Source organism: Prionailurus viverrinus, chromosome C1 (genome assembly GCF_022837055.1).
Source record: "Prionailurus viverrinus isolate Anna chromosome C1, UM_Priviv_1.0, whole genome shotgun sequence".
Lineage (NCBI taxonomy): Eukaryota > Metazoa > Chordata > Mammalia > Carnivora > Felidae > Prionailurus > Prionailurus viverrinus.
Genome location: NC_062568.1, coordinates 98204994 through 98227920, shown reverse-complemented (window position 1 = coordinate 98227920; position 22927 = coordinate 98204994). Strand labels below are relative to the sequence as shown.

The 22927-nt window shown below is 53.3% G+C and overlaps 1 protein-coding gene across 3 annotated transcripts in view; it reads right to left on the bottom strand.

Annotated features, from left to right (window-relative positions):
- Window positions 1–1953: 1953 nt before the first annotated feature.
- The window catches only part of STEAP3 (STEAP3 metalloreductase), a 47851-nt gene continuing 26877 nt past the window's right edge, over window positions 1954–22927 (bottom strand). For all 3 annotated transcript variants that reach the window (XM_047871871.1, XM_047871872.1, XM_047871870.1), the window contains exons 3-5: window positions 21132–21659; window positions 13511–13675; window positions 1954–4805 (exon numbers count right to left, since the gene is read on the bottom strand). In XM_047871871.1, the coding sequence (XP_047727827.1) occupies window positions 4524–4805; window positions 13511–13675; window positions 21132–21659 (975 nt within the window). In that variant the 3' untranslated portion in view covers window positions 1954–4523. The remainder of the gene's footprint in view (window positions 4806–13510; window positions 13676–21131; window positions 21660–22927) is intronic.

The window sequence follows — 22927 nt, the reverse complement described above, 5'->3', positions numbered from 1 at the left end:
ACTCTTGATTTTGGCTCGGGTCATGATCTCCTGGTTTGTGGGTTCAGGCCCCATGTCGGGTTCTGCACTGACACTGCAGAGCCTGCTTGGGATTCTCTCTCTCTCTCTCTCTCTCTCTCATAATAAATAAACTTAAAAAAATAAAATGTCAGTTATAAAGAAGGTCAACAATGTTGAGTATTATTGTATGTCTCCTGAAACCAATTACTGTATGATTATTACTCATAATAATTACTATTATCAGTATTGTATATATTAGTGTAAATTATTTTCATTTTATATAAATGTATTTTTTAATTTTTTTAACGTTTTTTATTTATTTTTGAGAGAGAGAGAGAGAGAGAGAGAGACAGAGTGCAAGCTGGGGAGGGCAGAGAGAGAGGGAGACACAGAGTCCGAAGCAAGCTCCAGACTCTGAGCTGTCGGCACAGAGCCTGACGCGGGGCTCGAAGTCACGACCTGTGAGATCATGACATGAGCCGAAGTCAGACGCTTAACCAACTGAGCCACCCAGGTGCCCCTCTATTTTGTTTTAATTAAGAACTTATATTGATTTAAAAAATATATGCATAGGTAGGTTCTATTTCTGAATTTCATTTTAGGTTAGTAAAAATAGATTTTCAAGTATTCATTAGAAAAAGTTGGTGCTGGTCTGGTAAGATTGAGAATTTCTGCTCTAACGGTTCTAGCTTCCTCTTTGTAAAGACACCAGGGCAGTGACCCAGTAGAAGCAAGCTTCTGTACTTCCAAGGACCCACGTCATTGCTTTCGGAAAAGATTCAGCTTATCAAGTAGCTGAGTGATAAATCTTCTCTTAAACTTACGTGAGTTATTCTGGTTGTTCCTTAGTTCTTGTGTGAAACCACACAAGAACTTAATAATGGACATTCTATCACTTTTAAAGCTTAACTCTCTCACCGTGATGTGTGGAAGGACACAGAGCAGAAAAACAAAACTCCAAGCATGAGATTTGTTTTGTTGTTGAAAATTATTGTAGTGAAGTTGTTTTCTGACCATGGTTCTTTCTTTGGAAAACTCTTATCAGGGGCTCAAGGCCATCTTTCGGTCATTGTTCCCAGGAAATGGTTTTTAGCCACTAGACTGCTTTGTGCGTATGGGTTTTTTCTTCCCTATACAGTAAGCCAGTTCTGCTTCAGTAGAAAAGGTTGACTGCATGATAGGTGGCTGTTCTCTGAAGAGTTCTTGTTTTCTTGATGGACCCAGGACCGACTTGTGGGACCACCCAGGGGACACCCCACATGGAACATACAGAGCGCAAGCCTGTGGCTCTGGTGGGGTGCGCGTTTGCTCTTTCTGCCTTTCAGAGAACAGGGGTCGCAGCCACATCTGCAGCGTGCAGGGGCACAGCTCTCCAGGGCAGCCAGGGGACCAACGTCCTGGGGAAGTTGGTAACAAGGCAGAGACGCAGCACAAGGGGGACGAAGGAAGCCATCTCAGCCCTGATCCCTGAGGATCAACACCATCCAGGGCACCTGGGAGCTTATTAGAAATGCACAGGTTCGGCTTCATCCCAGATCCGTGACTCAGAGCTGCGTTTGAACAAGATCCACATGCGCTCCTGTGCACATTCTAGTTTGAGAAGCACTGCAGCTCTCACCTGCATTCAAGGCTGCAGCCTTCTGACAGCAGCACAGACGCCGCCCCCTCCAGGAAGCCTTCCAGGAAGGGGCTTCTTTGGATGCCCCTTTCGCATCCCCCCTCCTCCGCATCCTGCCACCGCCACCATGTTGTCACCTGGACCTCCTCCATGTCCTTCCTTGCCCGTTGCTGAAGATCTTCATGTCTACCCTTCCTCAGAGGTGAGCTCTAGCCCAGATCATTCTGTACTCACCTTGCATATTGCCTCAGAGCAAGCGCCAGTCAGAAGGCTCACTGAGCCAATGAGCGAATGAGTGGGCAGGTGATCGGCGGGACAGAAATAAAAGCCTGAAGTTCACAGAAGGTTAGGGGTTTATTTCTGTTGCTTCTTAGACAAGCCCTACAAGGTTTCAAACACAAAATACACAGACTGTTTCAATGGCATTGATTTTAAACCTCAGACCATGGCATTTAGGACTTCTGGAGCACATTGGTTCAGGCACTTTTGTACCCAGAGGCACATAGAATTTACCAGGCTGAAAGGGAATGACCCACTCTCATGGGGGGGTGCTGTTGCCAGCTGCCTGGTGAGGTAGGGAAGAGCAGCAGACACCAGATCAAGGCCCAACACACAGCCCCCCCCCCCCGCCTTTCATGAGTTGACTGTCCAGTTGGTGGGTGGCCAGGTCCCCTGCTGCACCTGTTCCCTCCTGCCACCCCCACCTCGGAACCATTTTCTTCTCTTAGGAGCACCTGCAGCAGGAGGTGGACGGGGAAGGGGAGGGAGCATGCTGGATTTTGCCATGTGTCAGCATCTTTGGTATAAGGAAATTCCCTGGGCCCAGGGAGGAGGGCCAGAGAAGGAAGGCCACCAGTACTGCCCGGGGTTGGAGATCCTGGTGGATCCCAGTCGCCCATGTTCTCCTTGCTTCCAATCAGCAGGACTCTGAAGGGCCCTCATTGTGTTCAGCAAACGCTGGAATCTGTGCTTCGCCTGCCTCCTTTTCAGCGAGCATCTCCGAGGATCATGGCGCCGCTTCATCGGGGCCCATGTGGAAGGCAAACTTCTGCAGCTCAGCCTTGCAGGAGCAGAAGGAAAACATCTGCAGGAAGCAGACAGCTTCGCCTGCGCCACCTTCCCTCCATCAGTCACCGGCCTAATGAGATACTCTTGCACTTGGCTTTTTTTTTTTTTTCCACCCCCTTTTCACTAAAGGACCCTAATGCGTTCTGCAGACATGAGCTCATGAAGCCTCTCTGGGGGAGGCAGGGGCATCCTCTTCTCACAGCGCTGTCTCGCCAGCCTTTGCTGGCTTGACCGTGCTCCCAAGATACCTGTGGCCCAGAAGACCCACACTCCCCATTTGGAGCAGAGGTCAGTGTTTGTCTCACTCGTGTCTTCCGTTGGGACCCTGTCCCCTCTGTGGCTACAGGTCTTTTTTTTTTTTTTTTTTGGTGGAGAGGACAGATCATCCTGGTTCTGGGGTTGGGGGGCTCAGCCAAGAACAGCTATTTATCCACAGGGGAAATCACAGCAGTTTCAGTAGGAACCAGCAAGGGTTGGCATGGGCTTCGAGGACACGTGTCCTGCGGCCCTGGTTGGGGTCCAGCCTCTTGTGCTTTGGGGCAGCAGTCTGACGAGTTTGCAGCTTTGGTAGAAAAGACCCTCCCAACTATTCTGAGTGTAACTGACTGGGGTTGGTGATCCTTGGGGTCACCATTGCCCACGTGCTCCCTGTTTTCCCTGGAGCAGTGTGGAAGTTGGAGCCAGTGAGGTTTTCTGGCAGGTTCTCTGCCTGGCAGCAGCAGAGGGCATCTGATGAGGCCCCAAGGTTTTTCCACAGGACCAGTTCAGCAGGGACAGTCAGTCCTTCGGTGCCCTGGGTGGGTCTGAGAAAAGCCTCAGCTGTGATGCTGAGGGCTGTCTGCTACGTTTCCCCCTCCCCCTCGAACTGATTTCCAGAGGGCCTGCTCTGGGCCTTCCTAAGAGATATCCAAACTAATGATCTGAAAGGTGAGAAGGCACAGTGGTTTGAAGAACAGTCATCACCAACTTAAAGGAGGGAAAAAAAATTACCCTTGTTCTCAAGACGGTTCATTAGTGGCTCCTACGCGGAGGTGACTTCACACTCCCACAGGAGGATCAATGTGTAGCCGCTGTGGTGACTTCTGACTTTCAGGAAAAAAAAAAAAAATCTCCCCAGCTCAAGGAGGATTAGAGGGGAAAGCTTCGGCCCCGACCCCCTGCACCCCCTATCCCGCAAAGGACTCATCTTTAATTTGCTCTCAGGGCACAGACACCAGGCTCACCCCCCAGGGTCCTAGCAACCGCCTGACCTCCTGCTGCCGCTGAAGGTGAATGAGGGAGGAGCCCACCCCCTGCTCGCTGGCGACCCTTCCACCCTGTGATCCCATGAGGCTCCAGGCAGAGCTCTTATCTGCCCCCTTTGGGCTCCAACTCGACAAAAGCCTTGGGAAAGCAGCAAAAAGGGAGTGGGACACAAATGGATGGAATCCACCAAGGTACGAGCCTCTTACTGCCTTTTCTGTGCAAAGAGCGTGTGTCTATTTCTGCAGAGGTCACAACAGTGTGAGCTGCTGTTCTAACATCTGGCTCTTGCTTTTAAATCTACAAATTGAAATCTCAGGGGCTCAACTCTTTAAGTATAAATGCAAATCCTGTTATATATATATATATGTATATATATATGTGAAATATACATGAACATATATATCACACACACACACACACACGTGTGTGCCATTCTGAATGTTGCCACCTACATTGGTGTCCCAGGAATTCAGACCTCACACCACCAATGTGTGCATAATTTCACCGTCCTGCTCGATCGAGAAAAGCAGCCCCGACAGGCCCAGGGCACTGTCCTGCCTGTGTCTGGTTTCTGGGGCCAGAGGCGGGCACCTCACACGTGGCTCGTCTTCTGGGCCAGGGCGTGGTCCATCGGCAGCATAAACTTGGCGGCACCGTCCTTCTCCCAGCCCCTCCGGATTCTGGAGAGTCTGCGGCTGAAGCAGGGCAGCAGGAACAGAGCTTTGGCCAGGATAACGACACAGGGCACCAGCAGCGTGAGCGTGAAGGTGGGAGGCAGGTAGAACTTGTAATGGCTGTCTTCGAAGGCACGGGTCCAGCCGTAGGTGAGTGTGTGGAGGGTGCTCAGCACGAGGGCCACGAAGCCCAGGGTGGACTGCGGAAGAAAGGAAGGATGGAGTTAGGGCCAGGGGGACGACAGACGCAGCGACTCCACCAAAGGCTCATCGGCTTGCCTGGCAGAGGGGAAGGAAGGCGGGGGTTGCTTTGGTAGTCAAGACTCTGGGTTCCAGTCCCAGCCCCATGACCCCCTCTCTGCATGATCTTACCACTACTCCCTGAACTCTCCGAGCCTCAGTTTCCCCAACGGAAAAATGACAATCATGCCTCCAGCCTGCAGGTATGTAAGGACTGACTGAATCACGAGCATCTGATAAAGTGAGGCGGTTTCTTCCCCAAACTGTGTTATTCTGGCAGCCACCAGAGGACTTCCGGTGGAATGCAGTTCAAAGACGTTTAAAAACATCGTACTAGTTTTGCTCATATTTTAACGTATCTTGGAGTACCAGGTGTCTCCCAGCATACCAAAGCCATAGTTTCACAAATAATAATCGGCCTGAGATGAGGGGAGATAAAAAGGTGAACTGGTTTTAGGTTGATTTAAAGATAAACACAAAGTGACAAGCGTACTTGGCAGGTGGCTTTGGCACCAGTCGTGAGAGCGGCTCAGAGGCCTGCGGGCCGGGTCACCTGACGCTATTTGTGAAGCCCTAGGCTTGATGGGTGCCGGTCCCTCCCCTCCCGTCCACGCCCCGACTCACGAACACCTCAGCGGGAAACCCCACTAGGGCACTCTCCTGCCTGGAAGGGGATGCGCAGAGATGGAGACTCACAAACCTAAACAGAAGCTGCGGCCCGTAAATAGCTGGGAAGTGCTGATCTGTAGCTCTAGCCTCGGCCTCTGTGGCAGGTCAAGTTCTTGTGGACGACAAATGAGGTGTTCCAGAGTCTGCTGCTGGTGGTATAGTCTCGCATGACACTGTGACCCCGGGCAAGCCACTAAATCGGCCTCAGTGGGAAGTCCGTGCTTCCCAAAGCTGGAGATGTGGGGGAAGCGCTGTATGGATGGGCGTTCTGCAGCCCCCCAGACGAGGCCGGGGTGATGGACAGCACAGGGCACCAAGGGTTAGGGCTTCGTGGCAGGTGTGGGGGAAAGGCACTGGGCGGTACTGAGGAACCACCGAGAGATTTGGGGCAGGAGAGCCCTGTGTTCATTGCATAAGGGATGAAAATAGCAGGGACCTATCAAGCAGTGCACACATTTGCATTTTCTCCAAGGAGAGCCTGTAAGGGTTAATTGAAATGCGGCAGTAAGACGTTCCCTCAGGGTACTCTTTATGGGTTGCTTTTGAGCTTTCCACGGGGAAGCTACAATTGGGCCTCCTGGATTTCCTTCCAGCCCAGCTTGTCAGCATCGATCCAGGGGTCTGGTTGAGAGACGGTTTTGTCTGCCCACCCCTCAGGCACGGCTCGAAGTGGGTCCAATTCTGCTACCGTGCCTCATTCTCGCTCCTCCCACCAAGATGTGACACCTCAGTATGCGAAAGAACATTGTTTGGGAGAATTGCTTACAGTACTTCTCTGAAGAAACAAACATTTTCTAATGGCCTGCCACTGTATGTTCATAGAGAGGTTCCCAAGTACAGCATCTTTGAGCCCTGAAAAATACTAGTTGCCGGAAGACCCCCAGTTTCTATCCTCCTAGGCATCTCTGTTTTTCCTTAGCTTTTAACCACTCCAAGGATGTCTTTATCCCATCTTTAACAATTTCCTGGCTCAACACAGCCTGTTGGGAAAAGCCATTGTTGGATCTGTGCTACTCCCCACAGTCAGGTCAAATTAAAATGGTCAGTCCCCAAGTGGAAGGCTCCCCGCCTGCGAGTCACAGCCAAATCCTCGTCACTTCCAGAAGTATCTATCAAGAACGCCAAATCTCTTAGCAACTTCTGAACCACACCAACTTTTTCTTAGTTCTGATCTACTGATATTGAAGACTGGGGTTACAAAGGTCTCCAGCACTGAGAAAATATTTGGAATTAATATCCGCAATACATAGAGAACTCAACAACGGAATACCAAATGACAAAGGGGCACCGGGGCGGTTCAGTTGACTAAGCGTCCGACTCTTGATTTCGGCTCAAGTGATGATTTTTTTTTTTTTTTCAACGTTTATTTATTTTTGGGACAGAGAGAGACAGAGCATGAATGGGGGAGGGGCAGAGAGAGAGGGAGACACAGAATCGGAAACAGGCTCCAGGCTCTGAGCCATCAGCCCAGAGCCCGACGCGGGGCTCGAACTCCCGGACCGCGAGATCGTGACCTGGCTGAAGTCGGACGCTTAACCGACTGAGCCACCCAGGCGCCCCTCAAGTGATGATCTTACGGATCGTGAGTTCGAGCCCTGCGTCAGGCTCTGTGCTGACGGTGCACAGCCTGCTTGGGATTCCCTCTCTCTCTCCTTACCCCCGTTCATGCTCAAATAAACTTGAAAAAGAAAAAGAAAACCAAACAACTCAATTCAAAAATAGGCAAAGTACTTGAACAGAAGTTTCTCCAGAGAAGATCTCTGAATGGGCAATAAGCAATGGAAGAGATGTTCTACATCACTGATCATTAGAGAAATGCAAATCCAACCACAGTATGTTGCCTCGTGCCTGTTAGAATGGCTACCGTCAAAAAACCAGAAAACAAGTGTTGAGAGTATATGGAGAAATGTGAGACCTCGTGCACCGTGGGTGGGAATATGAAAGGCTGCAGCTGCTATGGAAGACAGGAGGGAGGTTCCTCAATAAATTAAAAATACAATGACCATGGGCTCCAGCACTCTCACTTCTGGTATACACGCCCAAAGGACTACGAGCAGTGTCCTGAAGAGATTGGTATATACCCCATGCTGGTACCAGCACTGTGCCCGATAGCCAAAATGCGAGAGCAGCCCGAGCGTCCACCAACAGATGAATCGATAGGCAAAGTGTCATCACTCTAGACAGTGGAATATTATTCAGCCTTTAAAAAGGAAGGCAGTTTGGGGGCACCTGGGTGGCTCAAGTCGGTCGAGCGCCTGACTCTTGATTTCGGCTCAGGTCACAATCTCGTGGTTTGTGAGATCGAGCTCCCGCTTCAGGCTCCTTGCTGCCAGCGCTGAGCCTGCTTGGGATTCTCTCCCTCTCCCTGTCTCTTCCCTGTTTGTGCTCTCTCTCTCTCTCTCTCTCAAAATAAATAAATAAATGAACATTAAAAAAAGTGAAAAGGGGGGCGCCTGGGTGGCTCAGTTGGCTAAGCGGCCGACTTCGGCTCAGGTCATGATCTTGCGGTCCGTGAGTTCGAGCCCCGCATCGGGCTCTGTGCTGACAGCTCGGAGCCTGGAGCCTGCCTCGGATTCTGTGTCTCCCTCTCTCTGACCCTCCCCTGTTCATGCTCTGTCTCTCCCTGTCTCAAAAGTAAATAAAACGTTAAAAAATAAATAAATAAATAAATAAATAAATAAATAAATAAAAGTGAAAAGGAAGGTAGTTTTGACACCTGCTCTGCCATGGACGAACCCCGAGGACATGATGCTAAGTGAAATGAGCCCGTCACCAAAAGACAAATACTACATCAGGGCACTTCTGGGAGGCAGTAAAAGTCAGAGACGGTGGAGTGGTGATTGCCAGGGGCTGGGGGTTGGGGACAGTGGGGAGTTAGTGATTAATGGGGACACAGGGTCAGTGTTGCAAGATGAAAAGAGCCGTGGAGATGGATGGTGGGGAGGGTTGCACCGCAGCGTGGATGTACTTAATATCACTGAACTGAACATTTAAAACTGGTTAAGAGTAAATTTTGTGTTATTTTACCACAATTAAAAAAAAAAAATTGAGGGGGAAGGAAAGGCCCCCAACACGGACCATCAGGAATAAATCTTGAACAAGCCAGATGCCACGCTGGGGTCCCTCAACCAGCTCCCCGGCCCCCAACTGTTGCTTCCCTAACTCAGGTGGATTTCCTGGGCTTTGCTCAGATGCCTGGGAAGTGCCTTTTACCCCTGGGTCTGGGACTGTGGTTTTCAGATCTGGTTACGTGGTAAGATCGCCTGGGGGGCTGGGGAATAATGTGAATGCCCACGCCTGGCCCGGAAATGCAGACTAGATTGGTTTGGGGTGGGGCTGAGGGATCTTTAGCTTTTAGAAATTCAGCGATGATGCTCCTGTGCGGGGAGAACTAAGAACAACTAATTTAGGAGACTCTCATCACCCAAGCCTTTCTAGCGTCAGGTCGAGAAGTCCCTGTGTGCCCTCTGCCCAGGCTATTTGATTAGGGTCAACCTGGCCCTATACCTGCCTTCCACAAAGATCCACTGAGGCCTTGATGGGCCCTCTGTACTGTGGGGCTGCCCCAGATGCTGCAGCAATGAGAACCCACCCAGGCCCGGGAACCTAGCCCCTGTAGCCCCAGTGAGGTCTCAGGTCTCCCTCAGTGACATGCCCCGAAGCTCCCTACCCACGTGGGCCACCACCCCCAGCTCCTAGTTTGGAGTAATGGATTGTGCTGGGCATGTGTACATGCACTGGGAGGGCCCAGAGATGCTGCTCCTGTTCATACGTCCTCATCCTTTTGCCATCCAAAATTCCATGCTGACCGATGGCAGCAAGCCCCAGCCTCGGGCTAACGGTTAACAGAGAGGGCTGAAAGTCAAAGACCAGCCAGTAACAAAGGGCCTCTTGACTTTCCAGTCCCAATGGGACTCCTGGATGATCCCAGCGAGTCTGTTTTCCTAAAACTCTCTGTCCTTGGGAACAGTGTGAAGATCCCACACACTGCCCCCATCCAGACAACGCCTGTATTCCCCAAGCTAAAGCCATTTATATTATACGTAAGCTCGTTAGCAAAAAAGAAACAGCCAGATTGTCGGTGGCTTCTGTTGGTACTCAGTTACTGTGGCACAGAGGGGCTTTGGCCAACTGCTCACAAAGCCGGGGTCAGAGCTGGTCTCTGTCATTATGTCAGGCTGGTGGCCGGAGTGGGCAAGGTCACAGGAAGTTCCCCTACCTTTGGGGCCGACCTGGGCTTCTAAGAGCAGAACCCCGATTTCTCTGTCCAGGTGGGCTGCACTGATCCGGGTATTTTGCCATCTAACCACGTCTACCTGGCTTAGTAAGAGCAGTTAGCACAGCTGAGACCAAACCAAAGCAATAACAACAGCAAACAAAATTCAAAACTTTGAAAACAGTCCTAGGAACAAAAGGATAAACACCACCACAAGTCACTGGTCTGGAGTCAACACACCGTTTTGGTGACTCTTAGCTAAATAAACCATAGACCCAGGAGGCAGGCCAAGCCCATTGAGAACCATGGCTCTCCATGGTCAGTTTTTCTTTCTTTCCTTCCTTCCTTCCTCTCTCTTTTCTTTCTTTCTTTTTTTTTTTTTTTAATATTTATTATTTTTGAGAGAGAGAGACAATGCAAGCTGGGGAGGGGCAGAGTGCGGGGACAGAGGATCTGAAGCAGGCTCCGTGCTGACAGCAGCCAGCCCGATGTGGGGCTCGAACTCACGAACTGTGAGATCATGACCTGATCGGACCTGAGTCAGACACTCAACTGGCCGAGCCACCCAGGCGCCCCAACAACAGCCAGTTTCTAAGCCTTAGTGCCCTGCGGTGGTTACGTGTGGCAGCGGAAGGATATGGGAGTGCTAATCTTATGGGGAAGGTTGCAACTTATCTCAAAACTCATTCAGCCGCTACTAAATACATGTATTGCGCATTTGACGTGTCCTCAGCTCACACCTTCCCGAGGACCACAGGAGGGGGGCACAGACATAAATGGGGACACTGATGCTCTAACAGGCTAAGAAACTATCTCACGGGGCAGCCACAGTCTTGGGACTGAAACCCAGATCTGCTGGCTCTACAACGTGTGTCCCCCACCACCCCCTACCTACCCCGCACCCCCCACCCCCCACCAGAGGTTACTACACATACCATGTGCACCTAAGTCCCCCAAGGCGCTTACAGAAACACACTTCTCGGGCTTCTGAGTCCATAGGTCAGGGGTGGTCTGGGTATCTATTTCTCCAAGGGAGTTCTGGGACTCCGAACTTTGTGATGGAGGCTTACGGGAACCATCACATTTTTCATTACTGCCCAGTACACAACCACGTATGCAAACATGACTATTGGAAAAAATATCTGGGGAACATGCAAGGCACTCTGACATTCTGTAACATCCTATTTCGTTTTTAAAAAGCTGGTTGCGATCCACCAAATTGATTTCGTGACCCACCAGTGAGAATCGACCCCAGTTTGCCAACACTGCCCTGGACCATTCGGACCCCCAGGGCTGGAGTGTCTCGGCATCTCGTGAACTCAGAAATGGGTGGTTGGTAGCTTCGTCAGGGAGAGTGGAGGTGTGGCCACACGCCCCAAGCATAATAGCAAAATGCTTTTTGTTTTCTTCCACATATCACCCCCACGGTGGCTCACGACACCTCTGTAGGCATTAACTCCATCTTCTAAGAGTGTAAAGCGAGGCTTGGGGGAGGGCGCGTGTCATCGGCCCCCAGCTCGAGCTGGGACAGGGGGAGGCAGAGCTGGACCCCAGGCTCCGGGCGCTGACGGTTTGCACTCTTGGGAGACAGAGTGTTTGATTTTCTGGACGGAACGCGGGCATTTGACTTCCACAAGTAAAACCCTGCCATTGTTACCTACCCATCTCCTGGCCTTGCAACCCCCCTGCTGTTGCAGTGACAGAGGGGCTTCCATATTTAGATTTCAACTCTTAAATATGTAAAGTCGAGCGCGGCTGCCAAGGTTCCAGGCACCTTTTGCTAACAAAATCAAATCCTCTGGCTTTCTCCGGCAGCCAGAGCCCGGGCCTGTAATCTACAGCTGCTTAACGGAGCAACTTGCTGGTGAGGGGGGCAACCCGCCATCTGTTTTAATTGTGGATGAACCCCGCACCCCAGGATACTTCGGGCAGGAACAGGAAAATCCGAGATTTGGGTGTGCGCCACATGAGGATTAGCGGCAGATAAATAAAATTCCTTTCTCCCCCCTCCGATGCTGGCCTGCGTTAGCCCCGAGTACTCCTCTGGGGACCTCTGGAGATGAGCAGAGCCAGGGAGATTCAGAAACATCCACTTAAAAAACAAAACAAAACAAAACCACCACAACTTTGTTTTGTTCTAGGGTATGTAAGCGTCCCCAGTCAGGAACAATTAATTTGGATTACGTAAGAGCACCGCTCTTATGATCCCTCTGCGGATCCTGTACCGTGTCCTCGCCACACAGAGAGGATGTGTGACAGATTTTTTGTTGATAATGGGGGTGGATATGATAGCTGTTCTCCGCCCTGATACAGTATCGATGGCAGAACCCAGCATTAGTCAGCACCTATCCACGGAGGGGATGAGTTAATCCACCAACACATGGGGGCTGACCGCGTACTTTGTGCAGAGAACAGTGGGAGATGCCAAAGAAAGATAAAAAAAAAAATGTCCCCGTCTCAGTTGTCCTTTCAATTGCAATGCGGCTGTGCCTGTCTTGTTCCCTGTCACATCACAGACCTAACAGGACGCCTGGCATGCAATAGGCGCTCAATAAGTATTTGCTGAACTAATACAGGTGCAAAGACCCTGTGCCGTCAGCGGCATCTCCTCAACTGTGTTTGCTGCAGCGTAAGTTACCGTTATCTGAAAAATCACAACAAAAAAACAAGACAAAAAAAAAGGAAAAAACAAAAAACGGGGGAGGGAAGGGGCTAATGGTGAAATAAGTCAAGGTGGGTGTCTTGTAGACGTTACCAGAATCTCTGCTGGGTCAAAGTGCACTGTGAGGCTCTTAGGGGAAGGCAAATCTTTTCTCAAATTTATTTGACAAGAGACCTCCTTTCCTCTGGAGTTTTCAGAGGAACGGTGGTCCTTTGGGAAATGCTGTGTTTTACCCCCTATACCCTGGTGAACCTCATGTTCACCTCCTCTTTGCCCTGTGTGAATCAAGGGCCTAAAGGGGACAGGAGGGCCAGGTTGAGATGATGTTGCCGGGTGGCCGGCTAGGCTCACTGATCCCAGCTAGATGGGCGAGGTGCTCAAGGATTGTGGAAACTGAGAATGTTTTAGCCCGGGGTTCAGTGTCCTGTCGTCTAAATTTTTCTTCTTTTTTAATTTTTTTTTTTCAACGTTTTATTTATTTTTGGGACAGAGAGAGACAGAGCATGAACGGGGGAGGGGCAGAGAGAGAGGGACACACAGAATCGGAAACAGGCTCCAGGCTCTGAGCCATCAGCCCAGAGCCCGACGCGGGGCTCGAACTCCCGGACCGCGAGATCGTGACCTGGCTGAAGTCGGACGCTTAACTGACTGCGCCACCCAGGCGCCCCAATTTTTCTTCTTTTTAAAAAAAAAAAAAAAATTATTTACTTTTGAGAGGGATGGGGGGCGGGGGAGGGGCAAACAGAGAGGGGGAGAGACTCCCAAGCAGGCTGTGCGCTGTATCTCACCAACTGTGAGATCGTGAGCTGAGCCGAAATCAAGACCCTTAACCGACTGAGCCACCCAGGCGTCCCTGTTGTCTGATTTTGTCACGCGCCTACACCCGGCTTCCCCAGATGTCATGAGGACGGAGCTTCGTCTGCACCCCGTTTATCAAGAGACTTGGCTGAGCCCTCAAGGCCCCGGAAGGCCCTGGCGTCTGACTGAACTGTCCTGTTGCACACATTGTGAAAGCCGAGGCGGTTCCCAGAAGGGAAGGTGCTTGCACACGAGGGTCGGGGCCAACGTAAGCTGAGGAAGTGAGCTAGGGCTCACTAGCGCAGGCAGAACTACCTTACCTGAACGAAGCTGAACTCCCTCCAGTTAAGCGAGTTTGCAATGGATGGCAGTGAGGTGACGGCCAGCAGGGACAGTGTGCCGAGGGCCAGCACTCCCAGGGAGAGGTATATCTCCATCCTCCAGACTTCCTCCTCAATCCACAGGTGGCTCTTGTTGGCCAAGACCTAATGGAGATGGAAGAAAAACCGTGAGCACAGTGGCAGAGGTCAGTGGCCTGGGGCGTGGGCGAGCTGGGGTTTTAGGACTGAGAAACGCCATGCTGGCTAACGTGCCCGCCACACTCAACGTGCGCCTGGTCCTGTTCGAAGTGCTTCTTAGGCATCGGCTCCCCCAATTTACAACGCCACAGGTAGGGGTCGCTGTGATCCCCATTTTATAGATGAAGGAAAATGAGGCACGAGGATCACGTAACTTTGCCAAGGTGACACACAGGGTAGTGGACGGCGGCGCTGGGATTAGGACCCGGGCAGTCTGGGTCTCGGCTTTCACAAAGCTTCCCGGGGCCCGTGAAGCAGCACAGTCACGTGAGCTAACGGCAAGGGGTCCGAGAAGCCAGTAAGACATACAGACCCTTCAAACATGACCATATCACGTGGTTTTCCGGGGCCCAGATCCCCCAAAGGAAGGAAGAGCTCTGCTAGCTTGGAATCCCTTCAGCCAGATGGGTTCACGCCTCCGCTGCCTGGCTCCCCTTCCAGACTGTCTTACCCTCGACCCTTCACCTTCCTGTTCCCCCAAGCTGCCCCGGCCACTGGCTTCCGCTGAGGGCACGCACACAAAGACACGCAGAGACACTAAAGCCCTCAGCGCTTCCTGACTCAAAGCCACCAGCCATCTTCCACTCCGTCCCCCATTTCCGCCCGAGGAATACGGCTTTGGCTCAACCATTGTGCCAGGCAACAGGGATGGACATCCATCGCCGAGCAGTGAGCACTTATGAAGCGCCTGCTGTGTGCTGTGCCCTGGGCTGCCGGGAGCAAGGGCACCTGCCCTCACGGAGCTCTGGGATCCCCCGCGGAGCTCAAAGGGCACACGCATCAGGGAGGCCTGCAGGGCCCAGAGACTTCTCCCCACCGACTCCCCACGTGGAGTGCCCGCGTGCCTGCCACGCCATGAACAGCACACACGAGGAAGCTTCCATTAAGGTCCTTGCAGCAGAGCCATCATTTTCCATCTAGACCAGGTAGCAGAGTTCCTGGAAGTCAAGGTGTTCTCTGAGAAGCACCACGAAATGCCACTGCCTTCGCGCTACAGCTGCAGACCGAGGAACAGTATTTTCTGTCAGGAAATGTGACTCTGCCTCAGCCGGCAGGTCTCTGCTGTGCAAAACAGAATGACTCATACAGGTTTTTGAGACACTATTTCAGCAGGAAAGAAAAAAATAACCCAAGTCCAGTTACCAGAGACAATATTAAAAATGAATCTGGTGAGGGGCGCCTGGGTGGCTCAGCGGATTGAGCGTCCGACTTCAGCTCAGGTCATGATCTCACGGTTCGTGGGTTCGAGCCCCGCATCGGGCTCTGTGCTGACAGCTCGGAGCCCGGAGCCTGCGTCGGATTCTGTGTCTCCCTCTCTCTCTCTCTGCCCCACCCCTCCTCGCTCTCTGTCTCTCAAAACTGAATAAACATTAAAAAAAATAAAATTAAAAAAATCTGGTGAGCTGAGCAAAATGGCTGAAAACCTGATAGGACAAAGTTTAAAGAAACCTAGAAAATGCCATCCTCCCCCCTGCTCCGCCCTCCCCCCCCCCCCCCACCCCGGATTCTTTTCCTGCAGTTGAGAAACACGATCGCCTCTGTTCTATTTTAGGGCCGGTTGGCTCACGCTGGTGTCTTTAAGCCACTAAGGGACCAGGAGTCCGGGGACCCAGGTTCTCATCCTGACCACTAGTTGTATGTGACTGGCCAATCCCAGCTCTGGGCCTCTGTTTCTCCGCTGAGGGCTAGAAGAGGCCACGTCTGAAATCCCACGACTGTGCTTGTGTACTGAGCACGTGTCAGCATTTGCCGGAAGGGTCTGACCGCTACTACCCTGCAGAGGGCGGAGAGGTCCCCCTGCGTCACGGGCTCCGAGTCTTACTCACACCTTCGCAGTGTTGACAACTGCCACCGAGTAAAGTCATCTCCCTGTAAGTTGTTTGTTCTTCAGATACACCTCATTAGTCATTCCTTTCTGCGTTTCGGTAAAATCAGGCAGTTAATGTCATAAGTCAGAGTCTGGATGATTACACACACATACCACACTTGCTTGCAAAATGTCTTGTGTTTTTCCTCTGATATTTCCACTCTGCAGTGACTCTGCGAAGCGGAGGGGTGAGGTGGGCAGGGGAGCAATGGATGGCGAGGAACCTGCGTGAGGACCTGTATCCCGGCTGCCTTCTATAGCCTGTGGGATTTTTTTTTTTTAAGTTTTTTAATGTTTATTTATCTGTGAGAGATAGAGCACGAGCAGGGGAGGGGCAGAGACACAGAATCCGAAGCCGGCTCCAGCCTCTGAGCTGTCAGCACAGAGCCTGAAGCGGGGCTCGAACTTGCGAACTGCGAGATCACGACCTGAGCCGAAGCCAGATGCTTAACCAACTGAGCCACCCAGGCGCCCCCTAGCCTGTGGGATTCTTAACCAACCTCCTGGGCCACTGTATCTGGTGGGCTCCCCAGTGACCAGTGTCACACATGACTGCCTGGAATATAGATTCGACAGCTCCTCATTCCCCTGGTAATTCTCCCACGTTTACTACTAACCCAGTTGGCCACCTTGAGAATGACCAGGGTAGTGCTTGCCAGCAAGGGATGGAATGGCGGCATTCACACGTGGGGTTTCCTTTCCCTGTGCGTTGAAGGCTAGATCCCGAAGGACCCAGGGGCAGGAGGACCAGCGAGGCTGTGGCTGAAGTCCCTCTCCACGTCCCAAGGGTGGGCGGTGGGTGGGAAGAGGGTGGTGCTGACCACCAGCCAAACTCGGAGAAGGAGGAGGCAGGGTGTGAAAGGCAGCCTTTGACAGTGGGAGAATGGCTTCCATCTCAAGGCTGGCGTTCCTGCCGATGCTGCCACTAGGGGGCAGTCACGAGACCGTCGACAGTCTCTTCCTGGCTAATCGCACCGCTCTCTCTCACTTTGTTTATTGCGGGGGGGGGGGGGGGGGGGGGAAGGATGATGTTTGTGAAATGAGTAGCCTGTGACTGACGCACAGTAGGTGATTAGTAAAATAAATGGCTGTGCCGTTGCTCTTAATGGCAGCGAGGCAGTTACCCTACTTCTTGCCCTACCTCCGCTCAATGTGTCCTCCTCCTAAGAGATGCCTGGTATTGGCTTCATAGTGGCACGGACATGCACCGGGAATCTGTGTTAGGAACCGTGGACCTCAAGGGGTGGAAGACCCAGTCGTGGAACTGAGTGGGGGCAGAAGACAGACCTGTAAAGGAGTGATTACAAAGGAGTGCATGATAATAACCCCAGAAGTGTGGACGAAATACAACAGATTACAAAGGTGGGTATGGGTGAGACAGGCAGGCAGGGGGAGCTTAACAGAGGTTAGGTGTTAAAGGAAGAATAAAAGGGGGGCGCTTGGGTGGCTCAGTCGGTTGTGTGTCCGACTTCAGCTCAGGTCATGATCTCTCGGTCTGTGAGTTTGAGCCCCGCGTCAGGCTCTGTGCTGACAGCTCAGAGCCTGGAGCCTGCCTCGGATTCTGTGTCTCCCTCTCTCTCTGTCCCTCCCCTGCTCATGCTCTGTCTCTCTCTCTCTCAAAAATAAATAAAAACAGGGGCGCCTGGGTGGCGCAGTCGGTTAAGCGTCCGACTTCAGCCAGGTCACGATCTCGCAGTCCGTGAGTTCGAGCCCCGCGTCGGGCTCTGGGCTGATGGCTCAGAGCCTGGAGCCTGTTTCCGATTCTGTGTCTCCCTCTCTCTCTGCCCCTCCCCCGTCCATGCTCTGTCTCTCTCTGTCCCAAAAATAAATAAACATTGAAAAAAAAATTTAAAAGAAAAAAAAAAATAAATAAATAAAAACATTCAAAAAAAAAAATAAAGGAAGAATAAAAGGAGCGCCTGGGTGGCTCAGTCGGTTGAGTGTCTGTCTGACTTCGGCTCAGGTCATGATCTCACAGTTTGTGAGTTCGAGCCCCGCGTCGGGCTCTGTGCTGACAGCTTGGAGCCTGGAGCCTGCTTTAGATTCTGTGTCTCCCTCGCTCTCTGCCCCTCCCCGGCTCATGCTCTGTCTCTCTCTCTCAAAAAACAGATAAACATTAAAAAAATAAATAAATAAAGGAAAAAAAGTTCGTCAGACTGTCAAGGTGTCCCAGGGTGGGGAGTCTGGGCCAGGAGGAATGAGCTCTGCCCACTCGGAGGACAACATGGGCCCTCAGTGTCACAGGAGCAGCGGGGAGAGAGCACAGCTGTGCTGTGAGGAGTCTATCATTATCCCGAGGACAGTGCAGGACCATTGAGCGCTTTTCAGCAGGGACACGGCTAAGACGCAAATTTTAGACTCTCCAACAGCCTGGACTAGGTTTGGGGCGAGGGGAAGAAGAAAACAATTGTGTGGGTTAAACATTTCCTCTGATCTCGATTTTGATCTTCGATTTTGATCTTGAAACGCACTTCTAGGGAACCACACAAGCAAATCAGAAAGCGCTACGCAAATATTAATTATTAGGTGATACTACTGTCCACAAACACGGTCTCGGGGGCTTTCTCTACAGCTGGGATGTAGCTCTGCTTCCAAATCTGCAGACTCCGGGGATGGAAGGGACCCCTGCAGAGTCTCCCGTGTCCCAGCTAATGTGCTCCCTTTCTCCAGAGGCCCAGTAGGGCAGCCGAGGTGGTGACCGCCTGCCTGCCTGGAGGCCCCCAGAGGATGGCCTCTGAGGACAGGCTGGAAAGGCCACAGATCAGGCAAGAGCCTGGCAAGAACAGGCAAGAGGCAGAACAGCCTCAGCCCTCAGCCATCCATCTCAGAGCCCGAGGGCGTGGCTGACCCACAGACTATCCAGCCTCTACTCCAACAACCCCAGGTTCAGGAGACCCACCACTTCCGGGCTGCTCTGTGTCAACCCCTCACCTCCATCTAACCCCCCCCCCCCCCCCCGACATACTCTGCCAGCCCTGGCTCTGCCCTCCAGAACTCTGTAGGACAATGTAAGGCCCCTTTGCATGACAGGCCTTCACCATCTCCAAGTGATCGTGTCCTATGGGAGTGATGGTTGCCTGGCAACCTCCGACGGGGACCTGCAGCCCTACAGGGCTGTGGACCTCGGGAAAATTACCTCGCACGCGCCCCTCTGCGCTCTGGTATTTGCACGGTGGCAAAACTGGGTTAACGTAATATCAAGCGGAGCCTTGGCGGGGCAGAGAATTTAGAGAGTGGCAATCAGAGGGTGGACGGGGGTACAGCGGGCGCAGGGGTTTACCCGGGGCTTTAGGAGGGAGGAGGCATCACCTTCTTCTCCACCCACTGCTTGAAGCACCTGCCACCCTTTGCGGGCAGCAAACCCTTTGCGGGCAGCAAACACGGTGCCAGTCCCCGAGGAGCCGTGCAGAGCGTCCTGCCGAGCAGGCTGGCTCGTTTTTAGAAGAAAACCTCATCAAAGAGCATCAAAAACATTAGCACTGGGAGGGGCCTCACGACTTCAGGGCCTTGAGGACAAAAGAGGGACTGTGACTTGCTGAAGGTCAAAGTCTTTGTGCTAATGAGTGATGCTGGGGGCCAAGAGTTTAGGACTCTGGCCTTCAGGCCTCCACGCCACCCTATGTCAGCTATGGCAAGGGACCAGACTGTCTTACTCCCTTCTGGGGCCCCAGGGCCTGGTAGAGCCGGGGCTCAGGGAATGAATGAATGACCTGAGTTCTGAAATCATTTGCTCAACTGTGAATTCGGATTTATTTTCCCCACAGGAAGCAGGAAGGGTATGAGCATGGGTCCGCAGAATGGCCGGATCTGAATCCCAGGCTGTGTGACTCTCTCAAGCTACATAACCTCTCTGTGCCTCACTTTACTCATCCATAAAATAAGGGTAGTATATAGCCCCTGCCTTACAGGAATAAGGGTTAAATGAATTCACGGTACATAAAGCGCATAGAATGGTACCTGGAACATAGCACGCTCTTCTTAAAGGTTTGTGACTATTGTTTTTTCCCTTTTTCTCATTTCTAGTGGGTGTATTGCTTCTCTGCCTGAAATCTGGGGTTCTTCCTTTCCCTTAGGAAAGCCTAAGCCCACAGGCACAATGATGCCAGGTGTCTGTGGGTGGGGAAGAACCATGGCATCTGAGAAGCTGCCAGCAGGGAAGCAGGGGCCCCCAGAGGAATAAAAGCTGGGATCTGTGGTTCTCTGGAAGCGGCCCAGCCTTGCCTCCAGCTCCTGCTCTGGGGAGGTGGCCGCATGGCAGGGAAGGGCCCGGCCCTGGTAAGATCCCTGCGTCCCAAGCAGCAACAGAAACTTCAGGGGCCACCTGGGCTGAAGGAAAGGTGGATGAAAAGTATCTTCCCGGCACTCGGGCCAAACTCCGTTGAGTGACGAGTGGCCTACGGTGGGAAGGAACCCATGTCCCTGACTGGGGGCGGGGGACTGGAGGTCGAATCGAGCAGATGGGGGAAAATAAAGAAAGGCGGTGTTGCTTTACAGACCTGAGCTTGGAACTCAGAACCAGGCCCTGTGAGCTTGTAAACCAGGAGGGAGCAGCAGGGGGCCCTTTTCTGTGGGTACGGGTGTCAGCTGACCCTGCCTGTGTTGCTACCCGGCTTGGCCTGAGGGCCCCTCCATTCCCCGGGGGAATCCTTCTGGCAAAAAAGCACCCCGTGGGTTTCCTAAATGAATGAAATTGAGCACGCCCCTCCCACCCCCCAAAACACCTTGCTCCTGCAGCCTTCCTCACCTCCGCTGACCGGCAACTGCATCAGTCCAGATGCTCCGGCTAAAACCCCGGAGTCATCCCTGACCACCCCACATACCCTGAAACCGACAGGCTTCCAAACTCTTTGTACTCTGGCTTCAAAATATGCGTTCAGTACTTTCGTGCCCCCGGCTGCTCCCACCCCACTCCAAGCCCCTACGGACTCCCGTCTGGGTTCCCATGCAGCCTCCCGACGGGTCTCTCGGCACCTGCCTTTGACCCCCTCTATAAGAGTGGTTCTCCGTGCCGCATGGACAACAGGCCGTGAGTGAGACAGGTAAAACGTCAGGCAGATCACCTCCCCTACCCAGAACCCCTCATCGGCTCCCGGTTTCACCCAGAGTCTAAGGCCAAAGCCCTTCCTTGGCCGTCGGGGCCTCCCTGGTCTGGCTTCAACATCTCAGGCCTGGCCCACCCCGCCTGCGCTGGGCTCCCCCAGGTTCCCCAAATGCGCCAGGAAGCTTGCCCACGGGAGGGCCTCTGTTCTCGCTACCCCTGGGCTGGCCGCCACTGGCCACTCCCCCCTCGTTTCGCCTCTGCTCGCCTGTCACCCCCCTCTCAGCAAGGCCTCCCCTGCCCACCTTTAAAGCTGTGCTCTACTCTACTCCCTGCCTGGCTTTTCTCCTCAGCCTCCCCCGCCTGGCGCTGTGGCCGCGGGCTTTGGGACTCTCCCCGACCCTTGGCATCGCGCGGCGGGGCCAGAAGCTGCCGAGGGCGGCTGGCGGGCGCCGTACCTGTTTGATGGCGAGGTTGACCACCTCGTAGCGGTTAACGCGGCCCAGGGGCAGGCAGAAGCTGTAGAGAGCGTGCAGGGCGGCGCAGAGGAAGCTGAGGAGGCCCAGCTGCTTGCGGTGCTGCAGCCAGTGGTCCAGCCAGTCGGGGAAGCGGCGGTACTTGGTGCCCCGGCGCAGCTGCAGGGCGGCCGCCAGCACGCCAGGCAGGTACACCAGCGACAGCAGCACGTAGGCCACGCACGGCAGCGTCGTGTTGACCACGGACACGGGGAGCTTGTAGAACTTGCTCTTGCCGTCCCGCACGTAGGGCTGCAGGACGTCGCGGATGAAGTTGTAGACGTAGAAGAAGGTGAAGAGGCCCAGGGCCAGGAGGGCAGGCACCTTCCAGCCCGGGAGGAGGCGCAGGGGCATGGCCTCCACCTCCCGGGCCGAGGCCAGGGACCCCATGTCCACAGGCATGAAGCCCATGGCCCGTACCACCTCCGAGACAGCACGCTTGGCTTCCGGCTGGTCGCTGCACATGGGCACCTGTGGGGAGGCGGGGGTGGGGGGCGGGGGATCAGATCGGGTCACGGGCCCCGGGGCCTCCGAGAGCGTCTCGGCCAAACTCCTCACTAAGCGGCTGAGGGAACCCAGGCCAGGGAACCACAGAAGGTGTCTCTGACTCCCGGGCCAGGGTCTTTCCTCGGCCCCCTATAGCCTCCCAGCTCCCCCGCTCCAGCACGCCCCCTACGTAAAGAGAGGACCCAGGGCTCATCTGACAGTGAGCATTTCGTCCGGTTCATTGCCACCAGCAACCGCAAGCACTGTACCCCCCTAGGCAGCCCTCCAGGGGTCCCTGGAACGGGTGCTTTGAGAATGGTGGCCTGCTCTAGGGGTCGCCCAGTACTTGGGCTTTGCATGTGGCCCAGAGCGTGCAGCTGTGGTTGCAGCTGCATCCCTCGGTCCACAGTGTCCCCTTCGATGGTGTCCCTCGGCCCCCTGTGGCCTTCAGCCAGCCCACGAGCCAGCCCCAGTCTCGTCGCCCACGGCTTCCCACCATGAGCTCCCCGTGGGCACATTAGCGTCCTCAGATCTCTGAACACCGTGGCCTTGCTGACACTACTATGGTCGGTCTGGTCCACCAACACTGCCTTGGCCCCTACTATGGGCCAGGCTTTACACAGGCAGCCCTCAAGCCTGTAGGTTAGCACGTCCCCATTTTTCAGGTGAGGAAACTAAGGTCCAGGAACATCATTTCTCACCTCTGTACCTTTGCAGGTTGTCCCCTCAGCCTGGAACGTCCTCCCCGCTCCCTGAACCTGACAACATGAAGCAGGACCGAGCCAAAGCTGACCTTGAAGTCTACCCTAGCCAGCTGCCAGTTCTGTTCCCTGCAGGCCCTGCCACCCAGCCCCCACCCGCTGTCCCTTGCCTATCCACACGTGGGAGTCCCATGACGCAGGCTGTAGGTAGGGTGCTCCAGTCGGGGGTGGAGAGACACCTGTGGGCTCTCCCACAGGCTGGCACAGAGCTGGGCAGAGGAGGCATCTGAGCTGGATAAATCGGTAGAGGTTCTCACACTAGAGCCAGACATCCTTCCTCCAGGAAAATGGAGGTGGCCTCTTGGCGTTTAAAACCACCTCATCTTCACAAAAGCCCCTCCTGCCAAGAACTGTATGCAGCTTTGGCCATTTCCTGGAGCCATTTTCCACCTCTAGACAAAACCTACTATTGACAATTCTGAGAAACCGACTCAGTTCTTGGAAGCTCTTGGAATCAAAGGGCTGAAGTTTGGGACTTGCCTGCTTCCTCAG